At 42.8% G+C, this 23,040-nt stretch overlaps 1 protein-coding gene across 1 annotated transcript in view; it reads left to right on the top strand.

Moving 5' to 3' along the window:
- The window catches only part of LOC124774895 (protein yellow-like), a 78,607-nt gene extending 57,995 nt beyond the window's left edge, over positions 1–20,612 (top strand). Inside the window, exon 6 of the mRNA XM_047249554.1 lies at positions 17,293–20,612. Within this exon, the coding sequence (XP_047105510.1) occupies positions 17,293–17,464 (172 nt within the window). The 3' untranslated portion in view covers positions 17,465–20,612. The remainder of the gene's footprint in view (positions 1–17,292) is intronic.
- Positions 20,613–23,040: the final 2,428 nt, after the last annotated feature.

Here is a 23,040-nt window from a genome sequence, read left to right as displayed (position 1 = left end):
AGAGTGCTGCTGTGCTATAGGAGATCCTTACCAGAAGGGCAGCTCGTTTTGTGTTATCGCGAAAAAGGGGAAAGAGTGTCACGTACATGATAAGCGAATTGGGATGAGAATCATTAAAACAAAGGCGTTTTTCGTTACGGTCACATCTTTTCACGAAATTTCAATCACCAACTTTGTCCTCTGAGTTTGAAAGTATTTTGCTGTCGCTAACTTACTTAGGAAAAAATGATCATTATAATAAAATAAGGGTCATCAGGGCTGCTACAAAAGTAATTAAGTGTTCACTTTTTCCACACGCTGTCAGAGAATGGAACGGTACAGAAATAGTGAAGATGTTCCAAAGAGACCTCTGCCAGGCACTTAAGCGCGAATTGCAGAGTAGTGATGTCCATTTAGATAAGATTTATATTGAAATTATAAGCTATTTTGTCTCAGCGACTGCGGTGTTGTCATCTTGTAAAAACAATCTCCCACGACGCCCGGCAACATGAAACTGCTACCGGTTGCTAATGTAGAGCAATGGCCCTTCATTTCTCTTTTCTTCCCGTCAGTTTTTGCGCAGGTACGACTTCTCGCACCAGTCGTGCGGCTTCTAGGAAGTCGTCGATGCTGTGGAAAGATGGATTCGTGTAACACTGTTTCGTTTAAACAGGTTTTGTTCGTGTGTTCGCTCTCTACTCGTCGGACCCTTACTGTTCTGTTGCAAGTAAACAGTCGCCAAGAAGACTGCACTCCCGAAAACGTGCCTCGTATCAATAACGCGAGAGAAACTTCTCAGATCAAAAGATACAGACTGATTCTCCACCTGCCACGGGGAACGTGAACGTCGCGGCTTTCGGATTCAACTAAAATAAGCCTCTCTCCATAGTTAACTGTGAAATGAAAGCGTTGTGGGTGTATACTTAACTACACTTTGAGACGTTTGGATTAGTGTTGAGAAAACGTGGCTGAGAACCGTGACCTGTGACCGCCTGTAGACATGGAGTTGTGTTTCCCCCTCATTCGCGGAGGCCGCATCTGCCGCCGGCGTTCTGTGTCTCTCCGGACGACGTGGCAGAATGTCAAGGCCTCACATTATCGAGCGGTGCGGTTGCGACATCTTAACAGCCAGCATTTGTAACGTTTTTCTTAAATTATCTCATAAAGCAAAGATCCCTTTAAAAAAAGGCATAGCAATTTGGTTTGTGTAGTGTGTAAACCTGTATTTTGTCATTTGTGACTGTTCAAGGCGTGTGACTTCTCTGTTCATCTTGTTTTTTATCTTCTAACATGAAACGGGAAATTATCATTGCGTCAAGTAGCTTTAATACCCTTTGCGAATGGAGAGCCAAGGTACCGCCTAAGAAGACAAATCTAGCTGAGCCTTTCTTTTTACTTTAGTTCGTCTATTTTATTTATTTATTTTTCCTCGTTTTTACGTCCGAAGGAACGGATTCTTTCATTACGAAGAAGACTGTGCACCATCTTCCCAACTTGACTGCCCCGACAGCACTCTCCGCAAAATATTAAGTCATTCTCCAAATTCCCCCTCCATTAATCTGTACATTAATGTGGGCAATACATGAAAAAGTAAGGGACCATACATTTATGGTCTTAGAGGCTTTAGAAGAAACCAATCGTCAACGCCGGGAATTTAGTTTTGCAGTATTTTACTACCTGAAGTGCCAGTGCCGGTATACCACAGCCGTTCTACGTTGTGTGCGACTTATAGCTGAGAGAATGTGTAGTTTTACACGGAACCAATGACAGCGTTTCCCAACTTGTCCCCAAATGTCCACACCGAAGCCAAAGAAAAATATTCCTTCATGAGCAAGGAAAAGTGTCTGCCACTTGGCTGGACCTTTTATTCGGTCGAACGTTGTCACATTACTGTCATATTCTGTTCTTTAGCTACTCAAACCATCAACATCACGCTTCCAGAATGCACTAAGTGAATAGTCTTCCTCAATTAATATATGGCAGAATGGGAATAATAATAGATAGAAACATGCCTCAAGCATTGATACATCTTCAAAATTTTCTTCCGAAAGTGTCCTGCAGATTTGGATCATGGCTTCTTTGATCAGTTCGGGTTGCACGTCAGCAATCAACCACCTCGTGTCCGTATTTTTCAGTCAGTGTGGAATTTTTCGTTACTGTGGTATTTTTCATAAAAATAAGACGTGAAAGGTTCCGTACAAAGAAAGACGCGAAGTATGTGGTTTCTTGACCACTTCGACGTAATTCCACTGCTTTCGTCAGGCAGACGCAAGGCCGCACGTGCGACGTGGAGGCACGCGTAAACACACTGGGAGAGCGTTGAGTCGTCCCCTCAAGCGCGCTTTTGTCATGCAGCGTGGCAGTGGGAAGACAATGGACTGCTATTCGGCGCGGGAAAAACAAACCTGTAATGTTCCAGTACAGCATTAGTAGTGTGCCGCTTCACACAATCACCTCGATTATACATGGTGGTCCATTAAACGTGGCCGGGCCTAATATCTCACGAAATATGCGTCAAACGGAAAAACTGTTGTGTTGGCAGAAGAGCCAACACCGTGTTGCTAGAGGAGGCCGAAATGCACGCGTTTAAGCTCACGCAGACTGGCGTGAGGTCTGGAACAAGGTAAAGTAATTATACTATCAAGAAAAATACGTAGCTGCTGGAATACTTAACTTTAATCCATAATTGGTGAACATCGCTCTTGATGATACATGAATTACAAGATCAGTAGGAAATGATAATGGCGCCTTGCTAGGTCGTAGCAAATGACGTAGCAGAAGGCTATGCTAACTATCGTCTCGGCAAATGAGAGCGTAATTTGTCAGTGAACCATCGCTAGCAAAGTCGGCTGTACAACTGGGGCGAGTGCTAGGAAGTCTCTCTAGACCTGCCGTGTGGCGGCGCTCGGTCTGCAATCACTGACAGTGGCGACACGCGGGTCCGACGTATACTACCGGACCGCGGCCGATTTAAAGGCTACCACCTAGCAAGTGTGGTGTCTGGCGGTGACACCACAAAAACTACGAAGAAGGAAACTTGTCTAGCTTGAAGGGGGAAACCATATGGCGCTACGGTTGGCCCGCTAGATGGCGCTGCCATAGGTCAAACGGATATCAACTGCGTTTTTTTTTTTTTTAAATAGGAACACCCATTTTTATTACATATTCGTGTAGTACGTAAAGAAATGTGAATGTTTTTGTTGGACCACATTTTTCGCTTTGTGACGGATGGCGCTGTAATAGTCACAAACATACGGCTCACAATTTTAGAAGAACAGTTGGTAACAGGTAGGTTTTTAAAATTAAAATACAGAACGTAGGTACGTTTGAACATTTTATTTCGGTTGTTCCTATGTGATACATGTACCTTTGTAAACTTATCATTTCTAAGAACGCATGCTGTTACAGCGTGATTACCTGTAAATACCACATTAATGCAATAAATGCTCAAAATGATGTCCGTCAACCTCAATGCATTTGGCAATACGTGTAACGACATTCCTCTCATCAGCGAGTAGTTCGCCTTCCCTAATGTTCGCACATGCATTGACAGTAAGCTGACGCATGTTGTCAGGCGCTGTCGGTGGATTACGATAGCAAATATCCTTCAACTTTCCCCACAGAAAGAAATCCGGGGGCGTCAGATCCGGTGAACGTGCGGGCCATGGTATGGTGCTTCGACGACCAATCCACCCATCATGAAATATGCTATTCAGTACCGCTTCAACCGCACGCGTGATATGTGCCCGACATCCGTCATGTTGGAGGTACATCGCCATTCTGTCATGCAGTGAAACATCTTGTAGTAACATCGGTAGAACATTACGTAGGAAATCAGCATACAGTGCACCATTTAGCCGGCCGGAGTGGCTATGCGGTTCTAGGCGCTACAGTCTGGAACCGGGCGACCGCTACGGTCGCAGGTTCGAATCCTGCCTCTGGCTTGGATGTGTGTGCTGTCCTTGGGTTAGTTAGGTTTAATTAGTTCTAAGTTCTAGGCGACTGATGACCTCAGAAGTTAAGTCGCATAGTGCTCAGAGCCATTTGAACCATTTTTTGAACTGATGACCACAGCAGTTAAGTCCCATAGTGCTCAGAGCCATTTAAACTATTTTTTGCACCATTTAGATTGCCATTGATAAAATGGGGGCCAATTATCCTTCTTCCCATAATGCCGCACCATACATTAACCCGCCAAGGTCGATGATATTCCACTTGTCGCAGTCATCGTGGATTTTCCTTTGCCCGATAGTGCATATTATGCCGGCTTACGTAACCCCTGTTGGTGAATGACGCTTCGTCGCTAAATAGAACGCGTGCAAAAAATCTGTCATCGTACCGTAACTTTTCTTCTGCCCAGTGGCAGAACTGTACACGACGTTCAAAGTCGTCGCCATGCAATTCCTGGTGCATAGAAATGTGGAACTGGTGCAATCGATTTTGATGTAGCATTCTTAACACCGACGTTTTCGAGGTTCCCGATTCTCGCACAAATTGTCTGCTACTGATGTGCGGATAAGCCGCCACAACAGCTAAAACACCTATTTGGGCATCATCATTTGTTGCAGGTCGTGGTTGACGTTTCACATGTGGCTGAATACTTCCTGTTTCCTTAAATAACGTAACTATCCGGCGAACGGTCCGGACACTTGGATGATGTCGTCCAGGACACCGAGCAGCATACATAGCACACGCCCGTTGGGCATTTTGATAACAATAGCCATACATCTACACGATATCGACCTTTTCCGCAGTTGGTAAACGGTCCATTTTAACACGGGGTAATGTATCACGGAGCAAATACCGTCCACACTGCCGGAATGTTACGTGATACCACGTCTTATACGTTTGTGAATATTACAGCGCCATCTATCACAAAGCGAAAAAAGTGGTCCAACTAAAACATTCATATTTCTTTACGTACTACACGAATATGTAATAAAAAATGAGGTTTCCTATTTAAAAACGCAGTTGATATCCGTTTGACCTACGGCAGCGCCATCTAGCGGGCCAACCATAGCGCCATCTGGTTTCCCCCTTCAAGCTAGACGAGTTCCGTTCTTTGTAGTTTTTTCGTTTGACGCTTATTTCGTGAGATATTTGGCACGGTCACGATCAATGGACCACCCTGTATATCTAGGCGTAAGGTTGCAAAGCAGTGTGAAATACAATGAACATGTAAGGACTGTAGCGGGAAAGGCGAATGTTCGACTTCGGTTTATTCGGAGCATTTTAGAGAGTTGTGGTTCATCCGTAAGGAGACTGTGTGTTTGCGACCCTTTGTTGAGTACTTTTCGAGTATCTGGGATCTGGACCAAGTCTGGTTAAAGGAAGACAAGGAGCATTTCAGACATGAGATGCTAGATTTGTTACCGGTAGGTTCGAGCAACGCGCAAGTGTTACGGAGATGCTTCGGCACCTCAAATGGGAATCACTGGACAGATGGCGACGTTCTTTTCGAGGAGTACTGTTTAGAAAATGTAGAGAAGCAGCATTTGAGGCTGACTGCTGAGCGATTCTGCTGCCGTCAACGTACATTTCGCATAAGGACCGTGAATATGAGATTAGCAAGATTAGGGCTCGTCCACAAGGATATAGATAGTCATTTTTCCTTCGCTTTATTTGAGAGTGGAACAGAAAAGGAAATGACTGCTAGCGGTACAGAGTACCCTCCGCCACACACCATACGCTGGCTTGAGGTGTACGTACGTAAATGTAAATATAGATATAGATGCAGAGACTTTGTTTTAATCTCCGCCCTGTCGTACTGTTTTAGATATTCCAGTTTTCTAAACGACTTAAGCCAGGTTCCAAAACAGATCCGCCAAAACAGCTACGGGAGATTTCCTGCCTCAACGTTGTTCGATCTGAGCGTGTCTCAAAAGGAAAGTTTACTGTGAATGTGAATTAACCTTTCTGGCTTTCTCCAGTAATCCACAGAATTTCAGTTCTTGTTGTGGTCTTCAGTCCTGAGACTGGTTTGATGCAGCTCTCCATGCTACTCTATCCTGTGCAAGCCTCTTCATCTCCCAGTACCTGCTGCAGCCTACATCCTTCTCAATCTGCTTAGTGTGTTCATCTCTTGGTCTCCCTCTACGATTTTTATCCTCCACGCTGCCCTCCAGTACCAAATTGGTGATCCCTTGATGCCTCGGAACATGTCCTACCAACCGATCCCTTCTTTTAGTCAAGTTGTGCCACAAACTCCTCTTCTCCCCAATTCTCTTCAATACCTCCTCATTAGTTATGTGATCTACCCATCTAATCTTCAGCATTCTTCCGTAGCACCACATTTCGAAAGCTTCTATTCTCTTCTTGTTCAAACTATCTATCGTCCATGTTTCACTTCCATACATGGCTACACTCCATACAAATACTTTCAGAAACGACTTCCTGACACTTAAATATATACTCGATGTTAACAAATTTCTCTTTTTCAGAAACGCTATTCGTGCCATTGAAAGTCTAAATTTTATATCCTCTCTACTTCGACCATCATCAGTTATTCTGCTCCCCAAACAGCAAAACTCATCTACCAATTTAAGTGTCTCATTTCCTAATCTAATTCCCTCAGCATCACCCGACTTAATTCGACTACATTCCATTATCCTCGTTTTACTTTTGTTGATGTTCATCTTATATCCTGCTTTCAAGACACTGTCCATTCCGTTCAACTGCTCTTCCAAGTCCTTTGCTGTCTCTGACAGAATTACAATGTCATCGGCGAACCTCAAAGTTTTTATTTCTTCTCCCAGGATTTTAATGCCTACTCCAAACTTTTCTGTTGTTTCTTTTACTGCTTGCTCAATATACAGATTGAATAGCGTGGGGGAGAGGCTAAAATCCTGTCTCACTCCCTTCCCAACCACTGCTTCCCTTTCATGTCCCTCGACTCTTATAACTGCCATGTGCTTTCTGTAGAAATTGTAAATAGCCTTTCGCTCCCTGTATTTTACCCCTGCCACCTTTAGAATTTGAAAGAGAGTATTCCAGTCGACATTGTCAAAAGCTTTCTCTAAGTCTACAAATGCTAGGAACATAGGTTTGCCTTTCCTTAATCTTTCTTCTAAGATAAGTCGTAAGGTCAGTATTGCCTCGCGTGTACAGTATTTCTACGGAATCCAAACTGATCTTCCCCGAGTTTTTCCATTAGTCTGTAAAGAATTCGCGTTAGTATGTCGCAGCTGTGACTTATTAAACTGATAGTTCGGTAATTTTTCACATCTGCCAACACCTGCTTTCTTTGGGATTGGAATTATTATATTCTTCTTGAAGTCTGAGGGAATTTTCCCTGTCTCATACATCTTGTTCACTAGATGTTAGAGTTTTGTCAGGACTGGCTCTCCCAAGGCTGTCAGTAGTTCTAATGGAATGTTGTCTACTCCCAGGGCCTTGTTTCGACTTAGGTCTTTCAGTGCTCTGTCAAACTCTTCACGCAGTATCATATCTCCCATTTCATCTTCATCTACCTTCTCTTCCATTTCCATAATATTGACCTCAAGAACATCGCCCCTGTATAGACCCTCTATATACTCCCTCCACCTTTCTGCTTTCCCTTCTTTGCTTAGAACTGGGTTTCCATCTGAGCTCTTGATATTCATACAAGTGGCTCTCTTTTCTCCAAAGGTCTCTTTAATTTTCCTGTAGGCAGTATCTATCTTATCCCTACTGAGATAAGCCTCTACATCCTTACATTTGTCCTCTAGCCATCCCTGCTTAGCCATTTTGCACTTCCTGTCGATCTCATTTTTGAGACGTTTGTATTCCTTTTTGCCTGCTTCACTTATTGCAGTTATGTACTTTCTCCTTTCATCAATTAAATTCAGCATCTCTTCTTTTACCCAAGGATTTCTACTAGCCCTCATCTTTTCATCTACTTGATCCTCTGCTGCCTTCACTATTTCATCCCTCAAAGCTACCCATTCTTCTTCTACTGTATTTCTTTCCCCCATTCCTGTCAATTGTTCCCTTATGCTCTCCCTGGAACTCTGTACAACCTCTGGTTCTTTCAGTTTATCCAGGTCCCATCTCCTTAAATCCCCACCTTTTTGCAGTTTCTTCAGTTTTAATCTATAGTTCATAACCAATAGATTTTGGTCAGAGTCCACATCTGCCCCTGGAAAGTTCTTACAATTTAAAATCTGATTCCTAAATCTCGGTCTTACCATTACATAATCTATCTGAAACCTTTTAGTATCTCCAGGGTTCTTCCATATATACAACCTTCTTTCATGATTCTTGAAGCAAGTGTTAGCTATGATTAAGTTATGCTCTGCGCAAAATTCTACCAGGCGGCTTGCTCTTTCATTTCTTACCCCCAATCCATATTCACCTACTACGTTTCCTTCTCTTCCTTTTCCTACTGTCGAATTCCAGTCACCCTTAACTATTAAATTTTCTTCTCCCTTCACTACCTGAATAATTTCTTTTATCTCATCATACATTTCATCAATTCCTTCATCATCTGCAGAGCTAGTTGGCATATAAACTTGTACTACTGTAGTAGGCGTGGGCTTCGTGTCTATCTTGGCCACAATAATGCGTTCACTATGCTTTGTAGTAGCTTACCTGCACTCCTGTTTTTTTATTCATTATTAAACATACTCGTGCATTACCCCTATTTGATTTTGTATTTATAACCCTGTATTCACCTGACCAAAAGTCTTGTTCCTCCTGCCACCGAACTTCACTAGTTCCCACTATATCTAACTTTAACCTATCCATTTCCGCGGAAACTATTTAAAGAGTCAGGGTTGTTCAACGCAAAATGGAGTGGTGCATCTTGGGAACCGCTAGAGGAGACAGGAGAACAAATAAGTGGATAGGGAGCAAAGTGGAATGATGAGGTAAAATATGACTGCAATAAAAACCAAGTGGACATTGTTTGGTCGAATAGGCAGATTTTATCCCAAGAAAGAATAACAGATCGAGTCGACGACGATAGAAAACATGGAGTGTCAACGTCGATGCGTATATCATCATTATAATTATGAGACAGAGTTAACAATGTTGCACGAGATATCCTGCTTTTCACACTCAATTCCATTACTTAAAAATGGCCACAGATCGAGTATAAACCACGTGACTCAACAGCTGAGAATCAGTAGCAGCAGCAAAACAGTGCTGTTTCACTCCGTTGCGCAATTTGTTTCGGTCCTTTCACAATGCAAATTCACGGATATCTACCTCACAATGAAGGGAAAAAAGATACACAAAACTGGTCACAAAAGAACTGTACACAACGCATGAGGAGAAAATGTGGCAAATCCAACTTATAGCCTAGGCTGCGCCGATGTTTTTGCAAAGATTTCGCTAAAAATACTTACTTGTTAAAAAAAAGTCCGACTGCTTTGTAGATTAAATGCTTTCGTGCTGTGCTGTTAAATGAATTCCACCCTGTAAACTTAAGGTATAAATGATGATCATTATACGAGTAAATGACTTGTATTAGTTTATGGCTTAAAATTACAATGTTTGATTCATGTAAAATTTGTAATACAATTTCAGAAATAAATGTATAAATTCCCGTTAGGGATGGAGGCAATGAACATTGTCTGTACGACCTAACGAAATACGGATATTATGTTCAGGGAGAACCAGATCTCCGTGAATAAAGTTTCGAGGGTTATTTCCCGAATGTTCCGGTATGTTTCGTTTAATATCTTGCCCCATTTATCTATTTATCTATACTACACTAAAAATATCTGCACAGCAGTGCAAATGTCTACTGTATGTTCTGCGTATCGTCTTTGGAAACAAACTTGTTATAGTCTCTTAGGGCAGTTATTGTCGACAATAATGCCTACTATACTCTTTGCCATCAAGCTTGCGTTCAATATTGCTCATTTCTGCCTCAGGTTTGTTTTTCGGGCAGTTTTCGTCGTGGGTCAATAGTCATACACATCAATACGGTTAAGTTTATTATTGATGAGCTGGCCGTTATGCACCTCGTATATGGATAGATTCACTGAATGCAAGAGAATAGCAGTTCAATACTGCTCATTTCTGCCTCAGGTTTGTTTTTCGGGCAGTTTTCGTCGTGGGTCAATAGTCATACACATCAATACGGTTAAGTTTATTATTGATGAGCTGGCCCTTATGCACCTCGTATATGGATAGATTCACTGAATGCAAGAGAATAGCAGTACAACGAAGCTATACCTACAGCGACGGCAACAACATAGAAATACTTTTGCATCTGTCATAAGGTTGTTGCATTACTCTGTGTTGCGTATTGTATGTTTTGTGATTGCATATTACAGGGTCTACAACGTCGTGCAGGTATTTTCATAAGAAACAAGGCTAAATATAGTAACAAACCGAATGTATGATAAGTACGTCACTTCTCTGTAACGAGCCACATGAGTCAACGGGTGCCTTACAGCAAAATACTCGTAAAATACCCCTGCATAACATATGTAAAACATTCTCGGTTTTCTTGTCGCGTCAGTTCGGGATAAAATCTCAAGCTTTCGACGATTACCTTCATCGTCATCGTCAGGAGCAACTGACTGTCTTCACTGCTGATGTAGCCTTTTTTATAGCCCGTAGAAGGCTTGTGACCGCTTCCGTTGGAACGTAAACCTTGGAAGGAACGTCTCTGCTGCTTCTCTGCATCAAGCGCTCGTTTCCATGCACAGCTCAGATGGTATCCGCTATCGCGGTTAAAGTTCTTTTCGCTCATTCTTATTTCAACAGCCTCCTTAATAACAGAATTCCAGCGCGTGGAGGCATGGGACAGAATTTTTGTTTCATCGAACAATATTTTATGTTTGTTCGTGAGGCTGTGCTCTGCAATTGCCGATTTCTCCAGTTCTCAAGCCGACCAATCAGAAGCCGTTCATGGGCTATAAAAAAGGCTACCACAGCAGCAGTGAAGACAGTCAGTTGCTCTTAACGATGACTATTGACGTAATCGTCGAAAGCTTGAGATTTTATCCCGAATCGGCCCGGCAAGAAAACCGAGAATGTTTTACAGATAAGTGCCGTCGCGAAAGACTTCGTTCCCACCCCTGAATAACGTCCGAAATATTCTCCGTGGGCTTTGATTTTATCCATACTGGATGAGAGATCATGGTTGTGAATGTCAATGTTAAAAAATATATCGGCTCAACCACTTGTTTACTGCGTAAAACACTAAGATTGACGCGTTTCGGAAGTCAAGCTTCCATCATCATAATAATAAAAAAGTTGCAGAAATAGTAAATAAATTTAACGAGTTACACGGTAAAATGAATTCACAGTGGAAGAAGAGAAAAATGGTGAACTGCAATTTCTCGAACTAAGTATTAGGAAAAAAAATGGTAGGCATGTTTTTAAAATATTTAGGAATCCAACCACAACCGATGTGTTGATACAAAATAATTCCTGCCATCCTAATAGCCAGAAACTTTCTGCTTTTAGATCTTTAATAGGTAGAGCCTTTAGAGTCCCTACGAATGAAGAAGACAGAATGACTGAGCTGAACATCGTGAAACAACTAGCCAGAGCTAACGGATATCACCAAAACGTTGTCAATAAATTAATACGACAGAAACAGCGCGCGAATGCGAGGAAGAATACCGCAAATAACATTACGAGAGTCACAATTCCATACTTCGGTGTTATTTCGCAAAAAGTGGCTAACATTTTCAAACATTTTTTAAAGTTGATACCGCTTTTCAGACCAATAATACGCTGCGGTTTAAACTAAGAAATGATTTACAGCAGGAAAACGATAAATATGAGAGAGCTGGAGTCTATAAAATTCAGTGTAACACGTGCAAGGCAAGCTATGTAGGCCAAACTGGTAGGTCCTTTAAAGTACGTTACAAAGAACATAGCGATGCTTTCCGGCTTAATAATTTCGAAAAGTCAGCTGTAGCCACGCATACTTGGGAAACGGGACACCCCATGTTGGGAATAGATCAGTATCTCGTTATTTTACATAGACAGGACAAAGGCAAAAAGCTGGATCTACTAGAACAGCTGGAAATTACGATACATAGCATGGATAATCAGAACACACTGAATGAACAGCTAACTGGTGATACAAATAACTTTTTCAAACATTTCACTGGTTTCTTTTAGTAACTACATTTTTAGCAATTTGAGGATAACATCGTTTCATGAGGTCCTTGGAACATGTATACGTTATCTGTTTGTATAGATATCTCTGTGAATTCCTTGTTTAGTTGCACGTGAGCTCACTCGCGTTTCAGTGTCGTGTTTGGCTACGTGGTGTGTGGTATCAACGAAGATGCACGGGTGGTTTACCACGATAAAGGAGAAAGCCATGTGGTTAGATGTTGAACACCATAGGCGACACCACTTTAGAGCTTTTATATTTTGACGACTATGTTGAGATGCACCTTGGAAGACACGGCTGCAACAAGGGAAGTAGCCACGATGTTTTAATTTTATTTTGCCGGGTGCATGTTCCATTTTAGCGAGTTTTAACAGGTTCTTTTACTTTTTATTATTCTGATGATGGAAGCTTGACTTCCGAAACGCGTCAGTCTTAGTGTTTTACACTATAAGTAAGTGGTTGAGCCGATATATTTTTAACATTCTCCGTGGGATCGGGATTCACCCAGTGTCGTACTGCGCAGAAGGCCGATTTTTAAAACCCAAATGAAACCTTCCGTTGCGCGAAGCTCGGTTAAATCAGCTCTCGTGATCTCTCCACCGAGAGGGTGTTAACGCTTCTGCACGCCCTCTTCTGGAAAAACATGCCGTAACGATTCGAGATTAGCACGCAAACGCAATCAGCGTGGCTGATCTCAGGTCCGAGTAGCAGTTTCGTCGACAAAAACAACAAAACGCGCAATTATGTGGCGGTAAGTCGTGGAGAGGGGGGTGGAGAGGGGGAGGGCAGAGATGGGCCTGGGTGACCCCGAGGACGAGTCCGTCGTCCTCGCAGGAGCCACGCCAAGGGCGACGGCGGGCGAGGGAATTCCGCCGTTGCTTCAGGGCAGCCCGCGGCGAAAGCTGGCAGCGTGCGTGCGCATCTCTGCAGCACGCGCGCACCTCTGACGTTCCGGTCGTGACGTCACCCTCTGTCCTGCGTGGCTGACGGCGAGCCTATCGGCTGCGCAATTCACTGTCCGACACCAGTCGTGGCAAGGCGAAAAATTCGGGCGGAAAAGTTTCGGCTGGTGTGAATCAATCGTAAAGTACCGGGTGATCAAAAAGTCAGTATAAATTTGAAAACTGAATAAATCACGGAATAATGTAGATAGAGAGGCACAAATTGACAAACATGCTTGGAATGACATGGGGTTTTATTAGAACAAAAAAAAAATACAAAAGCTCAAAAAACGTCCGACAGATGGCGCTTCATCTGATCAGAATAGCAATAATTAGCATGACAAAGTAAGACAAAGCAAAGATGATGTTCTTTACAGCAAATGCTCAATATGCCCACCATCCTTCCTCAACAATTCCTGTAGTCGAGGAATAATGTTGTAAACAGCACTGTAAAGCATGTCCGGAGTTATGGTGAGGCATTGGCGTCGGATGTTGTCTTTCAGCATCCCTACAGATGTCGGTCGATCACGATACACTTGCGACTTCAGGTAACCACAAAGCCAATAATCGCACGGATTGAGGTCTGGGGACCTGGGAGGCCAAGCATGACGAAAGTGGCGGCTGAGCACACGATCATCACCAAACGACGGGCGCAAGAGATCTTTCACGCGTCTAGCAACACTTTTTTTTTTTTGTTTTAATAAAACCCCATGTCATTCCAAGCATTTGTGTCATTTTTACCTCTCTGTCTACATTATTCCGTTGTTTATTAAGTTTTCAAATTTATACTGACTTTTTGATCACCCAGTATATTAATTCTTAAAATTGTTAAACTTATGCTGTACAAGGAATCAATTTCGGAACTGAAGAGGAAGTTTAATGTAACATAACGCTTGGCGAGCGGTGCAAAATGTAAGCTGTTCTCTAACATAGCTCAGAAACACAGAAGTATCATGAGAGTGAGATGCAGAGAGGTTCCGATATGATTGACACAAATAATTATCGACACCTACAGTATCGATATCGACACCAAGGTTTGATAATTTCGTAGTACAGTGTGTTTCAAAAAGAATTACCTGAATTTGTACAGTAAGAATTACGAAACATGGGACGTTCTGGTAAGGAAATGTGTATTGTTTGAATGGGTGTGGCCTAAAGTTTCAGAAAATCGCCGTTAGATGTCAATCAATGCGTCTTCTCACTTTGCAGTAAGTTAAGAGTACGATGGCGTCCGCTCAACAGCAGACGTTTTGTGTGCTGCAGTTTGCAAAAAGCGAGTCAGTGAGATCGGTCCAGCGCGCTTTTCGTCGGTGTTTTGCCACTGATCCGCCAGCGCGCAAAATCATTCGTCGTTGATATAGCCAATCTGAAGAGATAGTATGCTTGTGCGAAGATCGACCTCGCACAGGAAAACACAGTGACTGGAATGACCTTCCTTCGAATGCTGAAGAACTGGCTTTTTTCACTTCAGGAGGACTCCGATGACTTCATTTTCCAACAACGTACGTCAGGCTCTCAATGACACTTTGCCTCGACGCTAGATAGCCCGCTTGGGATCCCGAGATACTGCCTTCATTCTTGGCCTCCAACATCGCCAGGCGGGACCCCGTGCTAATTTTTCTTGTGGTAATATGTGAACGAAAGTATGTTCATCTCCTCTTTTATCTCGTGAGGTAGAAGAAGTGAAGAACGGAATAAAAACGACCATAACTGCTGTAAAAGCAGATACATAGTGTAAAGTTTATGACGAATTCAGGTATTCTCTAGATGTTATTTATGTTGCTGGTGGTGGGCACATGAAGCATTTGTAATAGAATAGATAAAACTTTAAGATTTTGTGGGTATTTTGCAATCCACCCCATGCTTATAGTATGCTTTTATCAATAAATAAGGAATTTTGAAATCAGGTCATTCTTTCCGAAACACCGTTACTTGAGACATATCAGAGTATCGGCATGTTCTGACATCAGTACCAGCTATAAGGAATGCTATGGAATATTGTTTTATTTGCATTACAGTGCTTTTCGTAACTTCCAGAAAGATTCCGTTTTCTTTTGTTTCTTGTCTTCTGAGTTCAGTGATTGTGTATGGGATTCTTGCATCTTTGTGTTTACGTCCTCCCATTAATTTTGGATACGTGACAGTGATTTTCATATTTTTCTGTTAGCGTCTCTTTAAGATTGTCGCTAAAAAAATATCGTGCTTTTTATTTTTCATTCATTCCATGTCTTCTGCAATTCAAACCTTAAGTTCAGTGAATTTGTGTGTGGTGTTTACATTCTCATATTTATGTCCGCCTGCCATCCAGAAGTTAACTGCTCAGTTCATCGGAAGATAATTACCCACTAGTTCTTACTTTATTGCAGTTTAAATGTCAGTCAGTGTTTTACACTTTACTGTAAAAGTAGTGTCATATGTGACAAATGTGGATGTCACCATAGGTTACTAGGCATGAACGCTAGCCTTTACACCACGACAGAACTATCGCTAACACTGCTGCATGGATTACAAAAGTCCAGCCCCCTCCCCAGCACAAACTTCAATTCGTGTTTTCAGCTTATTTCCCCTTTCTTAGATCGTCGCTGTTATCAAGTGACGATCCAAGAAGGAGAAAATGAGCTGAAGATATGAATAGAAGTTTGTGTTGCAGAAGGCGCTGGACTTGTGTAGTTCCCGCAGCGATATTAGCCACAGTGTTGCTAATAATACACTAATGGCCATTAAAATTGCTACACCACAAAGATGACGTGCTACAGACGCGAAATTTAACCGATAGGAAGAAGATGCTGTGATATGCAAATGATTAGGTTATGAGAGCATTCACACAAGGTTGGCGCCGGTGACGACATCTACAACGTGCTGACATAGGAAAGTTTCCTACCGATTTGTCATACACAAACAGCAGTTGACCGGCGTTGCCTGGTGAAACGTTGTTGTGATGCCTTGTGTAAGGAGGAGAAATGCGTACCATCACGTTTCCGGCTATGATAAAAGTCGGATTGTAAGGTATCGCGATTGCGGTTTGTCGTATCACGACATTGCTGCTCGCGTTGGTCGAGATCCAATGACTGTTAGCAGAATATGGAATCGGTGGGTTCAGGAGGGTAATACGGAAAGCCGTGCTGGATCCCAACGACCTCGTATCACTAGCATTCGCGATGACAGGCATCTTATCCGCATGGCTGTAACGGATCGTGCACCCACGTCTCGATCCCTCAGTCAAGAGATGGGGAAGTTTGCAAGACAACAACCATCTGCACGAACATTTCGACGACGTTTGCAGCAGCATGGACTATCAGGTCGGAGACCACGGCTGAGGTTACCCTTGACGCTGCATCACAGACAGGAGCGCCTGCGATGTTGTGCTCAACGACGAAGCTGGGTTCACGATTGGCAAGACGTCATTTTTCCGGATGAATCGAGGTTCTATTTACAGCATCACGATGGTCACATCCGTGTTTGGCGACATCGTGGTGACCGCACATTGGAAGCGTGTATTCGTCATCGCCATACTGGCGAATCACCCGGCGTGCTGGTATGGGATGCCATTGGTTACACTTCTCGGTCACTTCTTGTTCGCATTGACGGCACTTTGAATAGTGGACGTTACATTTCAGAGGTGTTACGACCCGTGGCTCTACCCTTCATTCGATCCCTACGAAACCCTACATTTCAGCAGGATAATGCACGACCGCATGTTGCAGGTCCTGTACGGGCCTTTCTGGATACAGAAAGTCTTCGACTGCTGCCTTGGCCAGCACATTCTCCAGATCTCTCACCAGTTGAAAACGTCTGGTCAATGGTAGCCGAGCAACTGGCTCGTCACAATACGCCAGTCACTACTCTTGATGAACTATTGGTATCGTGTTGAAGCCGCATGGGCAGCTGTACCTGTACACGCCATCCAAGCTCTGTTTGACTCAATGCCCAGGCGTATCGAGGCCGTTATTACGACGAGACGTGGTTGTTCTGGGTACTGATTTCTCAGGATCTATGCACCCAAGTTGCGTGAAAATGTAAGCACATGTCAGTTCTAGTATAATATATTTGTCCAATGAATACCCGTTTATCATCTGCATTTCTTCTTGGTGTAGCAATTTTAATGGCCAGTAGTGTAATTAACATTCCTGCTTAGTGAGTAAGGAGACCTGGGTTCAGGTCCCGGCCGTGGCACAAATTTTAATCCATTTCTTCAGATTCTATCAGTATGATAGATGAAGATGAGACTCAAATGGCTCGAGGAAAATGTAATTGTAAGATGTGTGTGTGCGGTGTGTGAGAGTCACCTCGGTTGGCTGCCCGCAGGATCCTGGCGTCGCCGGTCGACGACCTGGTGCGCGGGACGAGCTGCGCGGTGCAGCGCCAGCAGGCTCCCCGGCCCCAGCAGCAGCAGCAGCAGCAGCAGTCGCAGCAGCGGCCGTCGTACGGCGGGCCCAGCGGCGGCTACTACGGTAGTGGAGGCCTGCTCTTCCAGTAGCGGGCAGCGCGCCAGCTGGCTACTCGTACAAACACTGACCGCCATTCCCTCTGGCTGCGGCGCGACACCCGTACTCGCTGCGCCCACGGTGTCAGCCACAGGCGCTACCCGGTGATTTCACTCACAGAAACCAGCCTCAAGCCCCGCAGAGTTTCCAAAGAAGCTGACGCAAGGACTTTCCGTGAAAGTTCGAAGCCCCACCTTCTCACTTCACCCCTTCATTTACATAAAACCACTACATTTTCAGCGTGTATGTTCGAGATGGACCGGTGTTATTAACTCGAATGTCTGCCTTCTTTTAAAAACAGGGCAACATTCAGAAAGAGATTTCCCTAACACAGAGCGTAAAAGACGAAAGCGTCCCTAGAATTTCACTACAGATCACTACATCGGTTTATAGCACACTGCTTACTCAGTACCCAACTTGGAAGGAATGTCTACCGACAAGCTTTAGGTGGTGTTTTCAGGGCTGTATGCTGAATGTTTTGATACGAGAAGTCTAGCTTTTCTAATGTTACTTTACCCTCTTTCTTTCCGAGGGTATTTGTACGACAGTACTCAGTCCAGCGGCACGACGGACAGAAGAACTTCTCATATCATGTATCTAGATGCCACACGGTGAAGAGTCGGTGATGTGCAGTATCTCATCGCCACAATATGCATCACTGCCCATGGTAACTCCTAAACATCTTCTCGGTGTCTCATGAAGTGAGAGCACATCACGCTACTGATGGTGTATACTGTTTACTCATTACCAACTTGGAAGGAATGTCTACCGACAAACTATTAGTGGTGTTTTCAGGGCTGTATGCTGATTGTTTTGATACGAAAAGTCTAGCTTTTCTAATGTTATTTTACCCTCTTTTCTTACAAGACGTTTGTGCCACAGCATTCAGTTCAGCGGCACGATGGACAGAAGAAGCTTTTATATCAAGTATCTGGATAGCAGAAGGTGAAGAGTATGTGATGTACAGTTTCTCATCGCCATAATATGCATCACCGTCCAGGGTACATTCTAAACGTCTCCTCGCTGTCTCATGAACAGAGAGCACATCACGCTACTGATGGTGTAACGTCACAGAATCAGGATGTTAAGCTACGCTACCACCATAGTCCAATTCGAGAGCAGTAGGCTATATATTTATTTTTTTTAATTCCAGTCGACGATCACAAAAAATAGTCGTCAGATTATCGGTTTTGGTCCAGAATGACCATCTTCAGACCTGATGAGACTAGCAGATTACCATATCACCATATTATTCTGATACGATTAAGCCGAAGTGGCACGGTCAAATGATACAAGCAAAATTAGCTTGGCATCATTGAAAATACAATAGTGTAGTGTAAACCACACTACACTGCCGGAAGAACCACAATGTGAACGGAGCTGTTGTTCACATCGTTTTAGGATATTACAAAGCTTCTCTGTTTTAATCAGATCTGAAGGCGGTCAATATGGACCGAAGTCCATAGTCAGATGACAAATTTTTGTGAACGTCGAGTGGAATGAAAAGAATTCTGTACTTTCTCTATCACTGGCTTTATTCAGGCCTATGTCGCACCTTGTGTGATCAGTATCTATATTCCGCTTCTACATTCCTCCTCCTCGTTCTTCTCTTCATCATCGCCATTGACAATGCTAGAAGATGCACTTGTACCATTCATCAGTACTCAAACGGCTATTTATAAGACATACCACTCCAGACTTTAACGAAGAACAAGTGCCATTCACTCGAAGAGGCAAACCTTTCTCGAGCAGATGACTAAGACTGTCCATCACGATCTCTCTGCCGCATTACTACTACACGACTTTACATTTTGTCGAGTGGTTTCATCATAAGGCGTTGGGTAAATAATATCTTTCTGGCTGCGACAACTGGAGTTCGACATCAAAACATAAATCAACCGTTCATTTAAGTTCTGACAACACAAACTTCATGGACCTACATACCGATAACCAACCCTCACAAAATAGAAATTACGCGACATTTGCAAAAGCTGCTAAATATGGCGCCCATACTTCTCTTAGAATGCCGTTCAGTATCTGTCCTGTCATTCTGTGGATATTTTTGTTACTGATATGAAAGAAAGTGTTGTCCAATGTTCCATCGGATAATAATTGATACGTGTATAAGCTACCAGTGATCCAATCCAGTGTCTCTCTACCTGTTACAAAATGTAACAATATAACATTCAAAGTCCTTCGAAAAAATATAACATGTAGTTTACGTACGGAAACAGTACTATAAGTTGTTTCCACAACATATGTCACTGGTGTACTACACACCGAAAGTTAAAAGGGAATGTTCAAAGAAATCCCCACTGTCTAACAAACTTCCGTGGATGCACGGTAGATCATAAACACTACTATTGGAGAATATCCTTATATTGTTTCTGTAACTAATCAATAAGTAGTCAAACTTTTTTCTTGGAGGGTTGGTGTCAAGCTGCAGTACGTTTCATACAACCGTAATCAGCACCAAAGAGGTTTATATATCTTCCAGTTTGTCTATAAGCTTTTTCAACAGCAGTGATTGGGTTTAGAAATAAACCAATCCGAGATATCCCAAACGTAGTAGTTATTCTAAATGGGTAGAGAGATTTGTGTGAAGCCAAAAATTACGTACTTTACCCCACCTATAGACACAGATTTTGTCCATTCCTTCCAATACTCCTCATTGCAGATATGAGGTTTTTTTCATTATTTGCATCTCGTGTACCATGAATTTTTATATATCGACACTTTAAGGCAATTTTGCTTCATAATACAATTCATACCATCCTCACTGGTTAACAGATCTTAGTACCTCTGATGAAAACAATACTCAGTGTAACAAAACTGTGTGTTGGTTATGACAAGTGGCAAAGTGCATCATCTTCAATATTTCGTCAGACTAACATTTTCCTCATACCTTTTACAGTGAAGTAATTTATCTATGTAATATTTATGTATCAATTACCATTTGTGTATCATTACATTTTGTGTGTTTCTCATGCAACATTTAAGCACTAAATCAAAAAGTACAAGCCACCTTTATATATGCATAATGCATACACTGCTAATCATTTAATAACATTTGAGTATTTATTTATTTTATAATAATGTGTCTGGTTGTCATCACCAATAAATATCTAATATTCCTAAAAATACCTACAGTCCATGTGTGTGAAAATCCATTTTTGTGCATAAGAAGAAATACTTATTGACAACGTGTACAGCGACACATTACCCACCAGGGCTATAAGATGAAGTCGCCTTTTAAGTACGCTTTCTAGGGTATTAGCCAAGTCTAACACAAGGAAATAGTAAGATAGTAACGCAGGTTATCCCGTAACCGTAGATGACGAGAGAGACAAAACGGAGGAACAAATTGTTCGTTGACATTTACAAACACAGTTCATGACATGTTTTACAGCCTTACAAAAGCGTTTAAACCGAAAGAAGGGGTGCAGTGACCACAGTGGATTCGTATTCTGGAGGATGGCTTTTCCGATCCGCGGTTGGTCAACAAATTCTAGTATTTCCTTGGATTCCTTAACTCTCTAAAGCCAAAAACCAGGATAGTTCCCTTGAAAAAGGACACGAGCGATTCTCGCCGTTGACTGGACATTCCTTGCACCATCAAAAACATTGTAGTGACATAAGTTTACTGGCAAAACGTGACAAATTTTTAAAGTCACAGTTTAGTCCTCGGCTTTCACAGCTCTCCGTAAAGTGGAGATTGTTGAGAGATCTTCATAGGCCACTCTACTGAGACGCGCTGTTCAATAAAATGTTCGGGAAACCTTTTGTTTATCTGTTGTCTTACATTACCGCTTTATCCGGAAGGACACGTCCGTACAGAAACCATGTAGGGAAGTGCCTTCCCATTCAGGAAGTATGAAAATTATTTCTCTTGCAGTACGTTAAGGCAAGGAGCATCCTGCATTTTCCCGTCGTGGGAGAGAAGAAATAGACATGACATGTGGATTTCACATGAGCGAATAAGTCGATGAGGACTCTCTGCCGTGTGTTCTGACAGTTGGCATCCCAGAAAATATGATGGTTAATCACTGAATAAATTACTTCCATGAAAAAATGCTTGTTTGGTCAATCTAGTTGATTATCTGTATAATCTTCACTTAAAAACACGCAATAGGAGTTAGTGTGGGTGCTGGTTATTAACACTTTGATCTGGTGCATACTATTATTAGACTGATCATTGATGGCTGGGTGTTGTGTGATGTCCTTAGGTTAGTTAGGTTTAACTAGTTCTAAGTTCTAGGGGACTGATGACCATAGATGTTAAGTCCCATAGTGCTCAGAGCCATTAGACTGATCATCCTCGTCTGAAAATCGTTGTGGTGAGCTTCAGAACTGACGACGAACCTACGAAACAGAGGGTTGCGGTTTTTCATCCCAAACACCTCTTAGTAGTCCTCTAAAAGATCTTTTACATACGAACCCTGTTTCATGAAACCTGTTCACCAGCTTTGTGCTATACAATTACTAACGAGTTTTGGGATATCCTTGGCATTCCTCGTTAGTTTCTTCGTGACGTCGTATCGACGGTGGTTTATAGGCGACCTACCAAGACCTCCAGTATACGCTTAACTGGACATTCTGGACAACTCGTCGGCTGATCCGACATCTGCTTCTGTCCGACCCCATCTTTGGAACGAGTAAATTTCCGGAAGATTCCCCACTTTTTATGTTTTAATTGCGTCATCTTATTACAGAGCGCAAGCTGCTGAACGATTTCCGTGAGGACTAATATTCCTTGTGGCCTCTTTATTGAAGGTTTCGAAGCATCTGGATATCTGCAGTGAGTGAATGAGGTGGAAACTCCCCTGTGTGCACAGAGCTGAATATTATCTTTCGGATGAGCACATTTCGTACAGAATTCAGGAAAGTTGTCCAGAATGTCAACCGCTGCTGGGCAGTGTGCTACCCACACAACCGGTAAAAAATCTCAGTAGGCATCTTGCGTCTCCCCTCCATACTTGTCAGACGTGCTTTGAAGTGACTTGGTTGGTCTGAAGCATACTGTAATAAGCAGACACAGTCAGTACCCCGGTCTGTTCGGCATAGCACGATTTGAAGCGGAAAGCACAGGTATATTCCGCAGCGTTATACTGAACCACTTTGGTTTTGTACCACAATTTCCACGATTTTATTTCCTGGTTGTTACCTGAAAGTTTACGAAGAATATTGACACTATCACAAACATTACACTTCGCGTTCGTACATTCCTTCTGGTGTGTAACAATCCGGTCCAGAGTTATACTTCATTACTTATTCGTGGGACAGTGATCCAAAACCATGTTTTCCCCCGACAATATGAAGGTTTTTAGACGCACACTTATTCTTTACGCGGAAGGCACAGACACAATGGTCTTATCAGGTTCAAAATGACTCTGAGCACTATGGGACTTAACATCTGTGGTCATCAGTCCCCTAGAACTTAGAACTACGTAAACCTAACTAACCTAAGGACATCACACATATCCATGCCCGAGGCAGGATTCGAACCTGCGACCGTAGCAGTCGCGCGGTTCCGGATTGAGCGCCTAGAACCGCGAGACCACCGCGGCCG

Source organism: Schistocerca piceifrons, chromosome 2 (genome assembly GCF_021461385.2).
Source record: "Schistocerca piceifrons isolate TAMUIC-IGC-003096 chromosome 2, iqSchPice1.1, whole genome shotgun sequence".
Lineage (NCBI taxonomy): Eukaryota > Metazoa > Arthropoda > Insecta > Orthoptera > Acrididae > Schistocerca > Schistocerca piceifrons.
This window is presented reverse-complemented; position numbering and strand designations above follow the sequence as displayed.